This window comes from Penaeus japonicus, unplaced genomic scaffold (assembly GCF_977035675.1).
Source record: "Penaeus japonicus unplaced genomic scaffold, GWHDUDI00000001_assembly GWHDUDI00000030, whole genome shotgun sequence".
NCBI lineage: Eukaryota > Metazoa > Arthropoda > Malacostraca > Decapoda > Penaeidae > Penaeus > Penaeus japonicus.
The window spans coordinates 3,923,744-3,933,743 of record NW_028234432.1 but is presented as its reverse complement, the minus strand read 5'-3'; the positions used below and the strand labels follow the sequence as shown (position 1 = coordinate 3,933,743).

At 38.7% G+C, this 10,000-nt stretch overlaps 2 protein-coding genes across 2 annotated transcripts in view; one reads left to right on the top strand and one right to left on the bottom strand.

The window, feature by feature from the left end:
* qless (decaprenyl diphosphate synthase subunit 1 qless) overlaps nt 1–1,313 on the bottom strand; it is a 95,406-nt gene extending 94,093 nt beyond the window's left edge. Inside the window, exon 1 of the mRNA XM_086554854.1 lies at nt 1,075–1,313. Within this exon, the coding sequence (XP_086410980.1) occupies nt 1,075–1,236 (162 nt within the window). The 5' untranslated portion in view covers nt 1,237–1,313. The remainder of the gene's footprint in view (nt 1–1,074) is intronic.
* A 479-nt stretch (nt 1,314–1,792) lies between these two features.
* Nucleotides 1,793–10,000, top strand: part of mRpL32 (mitochondrial ribosomal protein L32) — a 17,449-nt gene continuing 9,241 nt past the window's right edge. The window contains exons 1-2 of the mRNA XM_043038219.2: nt 1,793–1,947; nt 9,741–9,995. Coding sequence (XP_042894153.2) covers nt 1,860–1,947; nt 9,741–9,995 — 343 coding nt within the window. The 5' untranslated portion in view covers nt 1,793–1,859. The remainder of the gene's footprint in view (nt 1,948–9,740; nt 9,996–10,000) is intronic.

Below are 10,000 nucleotides of genomic sequence, written 5' to 3'. Positions count from 1 at the left end.
CGCAGGGCAATGCTGTTGTTCATACTATTAAACATTAGCATTTTAAGATAAAGGGAAAGCTAATGGGAAAGAAACTAAAATGGTGGACAATTAATTGCTAGATATGACTTGGTGAAGGGATTGGAACGAAGAATTCGATTTGGGTTTAATTTCTTAAAATGAACAAATTGGTAAACATAAAAAACATGGGGTAAAACTGCTTAAAACAAGTGTTTAATGGATGCAATATTGGCGTTAAAAGATAGTGAAGAAAAACAAGAGAGCAAAGCAGAAATCAAATCCAACCATGCAAAATGTTTTAATCTAGACCGGGAGACAGCACTTCGAACAAGGAATCATGAATTAAACAGAGGACACGGCAATAAGATAAGGATTATCATAATAAGATAAATACGAGATAAGAGAACTCAATAAACATGTCATTCATCTACATATACATACACACTGGCTAAAAGCTTCTGAAATCCATAAAACATTTCTTACTTTGTATGCGAGATCATAATGGCTAGTATACCGTTAGATTGTTGGAATCCCTGTATTGCAAAAAACACCCTAATCTTAGCATGGTGAATGTTTATGTGGAGAACATCCTAGTTGCATACAATGTTAATAGATTCACTACAAGTATACTCTGGTTCATATTTAAACAAATCGCTTGGAAATGTTTTATTAGATGAATATCAATGGCAAAACCCGAATTCGAAGGTCAATTTTTGGGTCAACGAGATAGTAGTCATTTAGGCATCCCGTAAAATACTCAGAATCGCTAAGCATCGTCTGCCCGTTTCATAAGGTCCATCAGCTGATCCAGTTGAGTAACCCATGAAACTCCCTCGCTATTCATTAGTTTTCTTTCGTATCCCTACATAACACTATATACCATTATCTACAGATATCCAGGAGTATATAAGACACAATCTCTACACCTAAAACCTTCTATTCCCTCCTTAAATAAGGTAGTAGCCTTGTATAAAGCGGCAGACAACATCACCGGCTCCATTATCCCTCTTCAGGGGCCCCGATCCTCACTCTCATTCCCGGCAAAATGTCTCGCCCTAAAATAACTCTACTTACCTTCAGAGTAGCCAATCCCGATGCGTTATATCCTCGATTTAGTACACACATTACATTTCCACTATATGAACGATATATATTCCTTGTGGTTGCGTGTACCGATGTACGGTTTAAGATCGTATCCAGCAGACGAGCTGCGGGGCCCCGCATTGAGCTGGCCATGGCTTACAGGGACTCACAACAACAGAGTGACGCAACTGATATGTCTGACTCTGACGGCGACCCGCACGACACTGCCAACAGCGGACGAGTCCTCTCGGCAGACGGCGGAGGGAAAGCAGCTTTACAATTTAATAATGAAAACTTGATATTTATTTTTTTTTACAAAAGTAGTCAATTTTCCGTGTTGGAAATTTAAATGTACAAGAAAGATGTAGCATTTTTTAAAGTCAAGGCTTTTGTTTAATTTATTGAAAGCTGTATGGTTCCGACGGAATCAGGGTTATGAAACTACTGCGGAATTTTTAGTAATAAGACAATCAAAAAAATAAATATCATATCAAGACTCATAAATGATTATGATACTATATAGGCTTTCTGGACAGTTGATAGTTTTAGATATAGAAAGAATATATAATATGACAATTTTTTAAATTTGATATCCAAAACCAAGCCAATCCTATAACAATATTTACATCTTTATAATGTATTCAATCATATTAGATTCACATTAAAAACAGCCATATAAATATTCAACTGGCACCACAAGAGGCAAGTGGATGAAACTGATCTGTAGATATAACCACATGTGTATCTGAATCCTGGGTCCAGAGAGGAGAGTAAACATGTCGAGAATTCTAAGGCTACTTCAAGAGAATTTCTCGTTGGCAGAGAGAACTTTCGACAGGTTGATAAGCAATTTATTTCCACATGGTAAGAGAACATGAAGCAGATACTGGGATGAGTGTTCTTTTTATGATAATGGGAAAACTACCCACGAAAATCTTAATTTGATTCATCGGAAATTTGTTTGCAGAAATAGTCATTAACCGCTGTTCATTAATTAGGCAAGTCTTCCAGAAACGTCCACATGGGCTTACCTTTGAGCCTCTATATTCACTGACCTTTTGCAGACGGGCGCAACGCATTGGTGACATTAGCGTTTTTGACCACAAGCGAGGCACTTGAGGTGCGACTGCCAGTGGCTTTTTTGCCGAGTGCCACTAGGAATGAGGAGGAGAAGTGTTAATGGTTGTAAATAATGGTAGATATTCAGAATACTGCCGCGTCGCTAATTACTACGAATCTGGTGTCCATGGATTCTTCTTACCTTTTACTATTCATATGCAGTGAGCATGACCCACGATTCGACCCCAGTAACTTGTAATCATGGTCATGATAGCAGGGAGGGCAAGAAAGAGAGAAGGAAAATTGCATGGTAAAATATGAATAATAATAGGTTATTAAATTTTAATATCTCACTCAAACACTGTAACGCCACCTACGTGCCACATTACTCTGATCCTACCTGGGGGTTAGGGGGGGCCAGCCATGTAGTGTACAGTGCACATTGATGTGTGGTTGCCTATCCCATGTCGATTACATGGAAGTCAGGAAAGTTATTTTGTTTGACATCCTAACCCAATGACCTACCTAACTATACTTAGGCTTCTGTAGTCTGCCCTAGCCAAGGGGGGGAATATCCCCTCCAGGACACCACCCCTTAGGGCTAGGGCGAGTATCAATCTTAGTTAAGGTTAGGTAGGTAGTTGACATCATAGTGTATTCTTGGCCCATATATGTGTATATTACCTATTATTATTCATATATTACCCTGCAATTTCCCTGGTCTCCCTGCCTCCCCTGCTATTGGGACCAAGATTGAGGGTTATAGGAGTTGAATCATGGGTCATACTCTTATATCTGAATAGTAGAGGGTGATATTGTGGTATTTAGTGATGTGGCACTCATCTGAATATTTACCTAAATGATTTGTTATTCTTTGTGATAATGAAGAAAATGTTTTGCCAAGCTTTGTACCTCTTCTTCATAAGTTTGTGATAGTGATGTTACACTGACTGTACAGTTTATATTCCTTCATTATTGAGACCAAAAGACTGAAAAATAGGATTTATTTGTAGAAATAATGTCACAACCATACTAGTACCTGCAATAGATTTCCAAACATGATGAAACAAATAAAATGGAGAGGATATTCAGTACTCTAATGTGTTGATGAGCAGGAGATAGGCAAAAAAAAACAGTTGAGAGGCAAAGCTTGGGTCTTCCTTATCCCTGTATCAATTACATAGGCTCTCTACTCTTCATATATAGTAGGTTTATTCTGTGATTCCCCCTCTATACTTCACAATCTGAGCCCTGATAGAGGGGGAGGGCATGAAGTAGTTCATGGTCATTGACCTTCAACTTGTATTGATAAATAATTGACTGATGGGCTTTAGTTTCACCTCAGGTGCATGTAAGAAAGAAAAGAAAAATGGAAAAGAGCCATCTATCAGAGAAAAATAATTTCAGAATGTTCGATACCTGCCCAGGCAACAGCCAGTGAGTACTACCCTTCAGTTGATAGGGCAGTCATAGCTGTTTTTCATGTTCAAAATTCTGCAAGCTCAACTTTTTGTTGTGTGTGTGTTTGCGGTATTGGTTCTGGTACATGATACACTGATGATGTACTCAAAAGGTTGATTGCCAAATAAGGAACCAGTCCACATCAAATCTTCAATTTTACCAAAATAGGATGCCATAGTGCCACTAGACATAGAGGCAACTGTGATTGCTGTGCAGACAGTGTCATTTGGATGAGTAAATTGTAATTAAACCACATCTTTTGCATTTCTGTTTTACAGGAAACGGAAATTGGTGCAGCTATAGTACATTTGTGACATATGTCAATGCAATTTATCAATATATTACCCTGCAATTTCCTTAATCTACTTTATGCCCTTTCCTACTACAAGGCCAAGGTTGTGGTTATGGTGGGTGGGGGGGGGGGGCAAAGGATTATTAACAATGGGTATGATGATGTGGAGCTTTTATAGAAAATTACTTGTGACTCTATGCAAAAATATCATTTCCTTTTTATTACGAGCTTTTCTACCATCTAGAGTAGTGCGGCAAGTGAATCTGTACTCAGATGAATGCTAACAAACTTCCGCCACATATCCTGAGAAGACAGAAATTGTAAGTCACCTAGCAATTTATTGCCAAGTAAAGATGATAGTCTAATTTCAGTGTTACAGCTCCGTGTATACTTAGGTTTGTCAGTCAGCTGCTAATCACACAGAAAAAAAAATTATCCATTTATAGCTGGTATGACTTCTGCTACTGTCCAACAAATGCAAATACAATTTTCGGGTGAACATCATATTTAAAAAAAAATATATATAGAACAAAGTTAACATGCATTTCCTACATAAATTAACCCATTCGCACCTGTGGACTTGCTATCACGTTCAGTGGTTTTTGGAGACGAGATATTTAGTCAAGGCAGGCGCACCGGGTGAGCGGGCATACAGTGCTCGCTTGAAGAATCCCGAGGCGTTAGGCTTATGTGTTTGAATACCCCGGCATTCCGACCATTTAGAGCCGAAATAGCCCTGGAATGAATGGGTTAAGTATGGCTGTAATATTGGCTAGGGATGGTATATGAGTACTAGGGAAATTATTAGATAAAAGCAAGAGAGAGAGAGGTAAATAAATTGATGATTTAGCCATTGTGATGCAGTCACAATTTTTAGAAGGCTTTGCCTCCTAAGACTCTTAGGGGTCTATAAAGTCTTCACCTCATATGTTCTGGCAAAAAAGAGCCTAGGCAAATATGTTATCGTGATGCACATTCACACCTGTATTATACAGCTAAGTGCCAAATGACGGGGGTGACACACCAGTTTGACGTTCCTGTTGCAATATTGCATAGGCCTGGCGTAGGGGGTTTCCACTTATCACCGGCCTGTTGGGATTGGGTTAATACCTTCTTCAAAAAGTAAGGGGGGGGTGCTGCCCCCTTCCCCACTGCTTGGCCAACAACATTTCACCTCATTCTTGCCAGAAGACTTGGGATAGAATCTTACCTTAACCTCTTTAAGACATTTATGTCTTCCTGATGGTGATGTGAATGTCATGTCATGGTCTTTGTCTGGAATTCTTGCTGGATGATTGAGTGCGTAGTGGCGGACAACCGCCTCTGTGGATGAATATCCCACAGCATTAGACCTGTGCATTTTCAAATACCATAGCAAAATGTTGAGACAGAGCCAAAGTCACCCTGTCATTAATGTGTAAAGGCAATAGGTATTACAAGGTAGCTAAGTAAATAAGTCAAGCTTGCTTTTTTTATTTGGATGAGATTTTGCAGAGAAATAAAAGTATTTTATCTCCTCATATGCACTGACCAGTTGTTGTAGAACTGATTTGAAATTTGACCACCTTTCTAGGGTCCAGTATCTGTTGTCATGTGATTATATGTCACATATCTAATTGGTTCTATTAGACTCAATGTTTGGGTCTATTATTATGTCACATTAAAATGTACTTCCAATTGACTCATTTACTGTCCCTAGCACACAAAGTCTACAACAAGTGCATCCAATATTTGCGCTATTTCTTGTGGTGTTGCAAGGAGAGGGATTGTGGAGCTCTTGGAATTTTTGAGTTTTACTACTTCTCTAGTGTCTTTATTATTTTTATTTGTGGCAGAAATAGAATATGTTACTTAGATTTTTGTTCCTGCTAGACGGCAAGGTGTTATTTCCAGTAATACAATTGGAAATCAAAGATAATGGCCACCTGGACTATATCATAAATTAGGTTTTGGGAAGATGTTCGTGTGTGGGCCCCTTTACAGAACCAGCCCACGTTCCACCCTTTCAGAGTATATAAAGATGTGGAGGCTACAGCTCTACCACTCATAGAAGCCATCAATGACCACATCATTAGTAGGGATATAGCTTGTAGATCCCTTAGAAATCAGTCTTTATGTAGGAGATAACAGAGTTTACCTATATTGTTATCTATATTTCTAATAGTCACCACTGTAATATACCTAGTATATATCATGCCCTCCTTTTATTCCAATAGTGTTACTGTATTTGGTATCCAGAAACTAAAGCTTCGATATATGGGCAAAGTGTTATAAGAAAGCCTTTGATGCTAATGTTGTTAGTATCGGTGATGAAATGATCTTTCACATGATAAACCTAACTGTTGTTTTATCATCAAATAAGGAAACGGTCTAAGCTCTATATAGTATGCATGTACAAGATGGGGTTTATTACTGGTCTTTACTAGAGTTTCTCTTGATGTCTCAGTACCCTGAAAGTTTCCACTACTCAGCCCCAGCTGTGGCCAGAGTGACAGCTGACCATTTACCTTTCCAATTTGGTTACAGTACAATTATAATCGTCTGGGAGGGAGGGGGAAGATGTGTTTAGTCTTGCTTCAAAGTGTTTGAAGGGTGTTATAACTGTTTAACCCATTTGCCAGGGGGTGATTATTGGCTTAAAGCTGCTCCCAGTGTGAAGATAACAAGTGATACAGCCTCCGCATGTGAGATCTCTCAGTGCGCCTTTCACCCTTCCGATTATATGGGATGCTGAGAAGCATTTTTTCGACAAGTCAACAAGAACTGCAATGGGTCTATACATAAGTAACTATGTAAAACATGTATTCAGAGGGGGTTATACATAAGTAACTATGTAAAACGTGTATTCAGAGGGGGTTAATGATATTTAAGAGATTTCCTTAAACTTTAGTTTATTACCTGTATACCTAGTTCCTGTATGGTGTACTGATGCCTGTTCAAAAGGGGGCTAATCCCAAACTTGAGGCTGGTCTCATCCAAGTATGGCTAGTAGAACCTTGGCTTCATACAGAAAATTTTGAGGGAAGTTATGTATAAATTTCCAAAAACTTTGTTGTGTTTTGAAGGAATCCAGCACAAAGATTCCTGTTGCAGACAAACTGTTGCAACATTATTGACCCCAGATATTAAGGGAAGGCATGAGATTAACTCTATGTCAGAGAAATTGCTGGGTAATAAAAAAAAATGGATTAATGGACTACTTCAGCTGAGTTCAATTTGGTCAACTGTTGTTCAAAAGATATCTGTGGTTTAGGAGGTTGGTATCATGCTTATATTCTGGACAAATATATTAGTAATGTGATTGATGGCTATGGTGTGTACTTTTCATATGTTTGTGTCATTTTCATCAGTCATTTAATAAAGTATTACTTAAATTTTACTCTTCTCAGAATCCCAAGTACATAAACATCCCCCACACCTATTTAGTTATTATGCAGATCACTGAGTGAGGTTGTTCCCACAATTTCTGATGACTTGATTCTTTTAATGCAAATGTCAACTCTTATGACAAACAAAAAATGTGTGTTGACATTAAACCCTGCAGGTGATGTCTTTTGATGCTAACAAGGTCAACATCAGGTGAAGTCATATGCTACCAATATACACAGCTGTGTTGCCCAAGTTGGTTGAGGATGATAGATAGGTCCCAGGCATAGGATAGTTATGGCCAAGTGGTGAGGGCCATATGCTAAGATCAAGGTCACTGTGTATGGCATGTCTGGCATGTCTTCCAACCAAGATATAGAAAACGTTTCTTTCTGTACATGATATCCATATATGTCCTTGAGCTCCTTTTAGATATTGGAGAACCAAATTATATTTACAAGGATTTCAAACCAATAAAATGCTGTATTCACATTTTGGGAGGCAGTATATATAAAGCTTAATTGATGTGGTAGACCTTAAATTCATTCAAATCAGCTTTATATCTTCTATAATATTGCTTCCTAAAAAGCTCTAGGGAGTTGACCTTCTTACAATTGTTTCAGGAAAGTTTGATGATTATCTCAAAATCAACACCCAGATTGTATGCTATAGTCAAAGAAAATTTTAATGTCATATATTCTAGTACACATCTGTCAGATAGGGGCAATATGTGATCATCCTTCCCCAGTATCTGTTAAACACTGAACAAGGGCTCATCCAGGCAGAGAAAGTGCCATGGTAACAGACCAATATAATGTGGAAGAAGAAAGTTTTGATGTTTCAATGTTTGGAGAGAGACCTATGAGAAAGATGGGTTGAGTAAAGAAACTACTGGAGGAGAACAATCTACCCCACCTAGTGGTCAAAAGCTGTAAAAATATTAGCTGATAAAAATACTGAGGTAGTTGACTTACCATTTGCTATTTTTCCATTATTTATTCAGGGCAAAATGTTTTTAAAACATAAAATTTGAAATTTGCAGTCATTACACAGAGTTTATAATAAGGTGAAGGTAATTTAATGTGAGAGGTTGGCCTTTGTTGTTTGTCATTGCTCTTAGAAGCTGGTGCTTGGAGGAGTCTGTGGATAGGTATTCAAATCCTAAGGAACAAGGTAGCGCCCTGCTATACTAGATCCAGAGGTATCTTTAACCCATTCACGCCGGGGCCATTCCGGCTTTGCACGGTCGCTATACCGAGGTTTTCGAACGCATCATCCGAACGCTTCGAGATTCTCGGGCGCACGGGCCGCGAGCCTGGGCTGCCCGCTCGCTCACAAATCCCACGGGCCGGCGCCCTTGGCCAATATCTCGTCGCGGGTCGTCCCGAACCGCGAAAACCACGAAACGTGTCAGCACGTCATCCGGCGTGAGTGGGTTAACCCAATGATGACGGTGCATCACACTCATGTGGCACAGCTAAATTCCCGATGCCGGGGCGTCATGCCAGTGTGACGATTACAATGCAATATTGCAATCGCCCGGCATAGGGGTTTTCGCGTAGCACGTGCCCTGTCGGGAAAGGGTTAAGGAAAGGTGATTTTCTAATGCGAGTTATACAAAGCACATTTAAGAATAAAACTATGTTTAGATCACTAAATTTTTCTTTTTTCTTTCATGCTAAACTCTACCTGCAAAATATAGGTCTTTGAAAGTACTGAACTGTTTTATCCCTTGTGAATGAGGGAGGTCATGAAATGTACACTGAAATCCATTTTTGAACAAAGTAGGCTTTTTCACCATACATTACTAAATGAAGTAGGTGCTGTAACATATTTAATATCAAATATTTTATTATTGTTATTGTATATTTTATGTATTATATGTATATATATTGAATATTTCTTTGATAAGTGACCAAAAAGTGTGTATTTGATGAGAAAGTTACAGTAGCTGTCATTAAGACGCGTTAGGCTTATGCGTTCAAGAGTCCCGGAATTTTGGTCTATTTAAGCAGGATTGGCCCCGTCGGGAACGGGTTAAGTAGTATTTCTTAAGTGATATTTTCATTATGCTTTGATAGATGATATAGCATACTGCATGCTCATTGTTTGATATTTCTACTGACAGTTTTCCAAAAGAATTCTGTTAAAACATATACCTGCTGACAGTTATCCAAAAGAATTCTGTTAAAAGATTTTATTTTGAAAAACATTTTATTTTTCATTGTATTGGGTAGATAAGATGACACTTTTAGAATTGATTACAATTTCATCTTCTGAAAGGATTTTCTTTTTTGTGATGGATCCCTCATATGCTAGTCTCTAGTAAACTAACTGAGTCTCATGTTGCCTGGTCAGAAGAAATATATTACTTACTGCTTCTCACATGTTCTGGTGCTAGAAATTATTAATCAGAATGACACTTTACAATAAAGAAGCATAACAGTTTCAAAGCATTACTATGTCCTTTTAATTTCAGGGCCTCCCCCCAGTGTAGCTATGGTGTGTCTGGAACACACACCACACCAGCCGACCAATGCAGTTCGCCAGAGTCCCATCCAAGACTTAATAGGTGATGGCATCCTATGGGCTGTACCCAAGAGCCGCAGAAGTAGAGAAAGGAGGTTGACAAGGAAATTTGGTTCAGAAACAGGTCACAAAAAATTGCTACCTGTTCTGAACCTGCTCACTTGTAACAGCTGTGGCCATGTTCATGAGCCTGGTCGTCTGTGTCGTAAG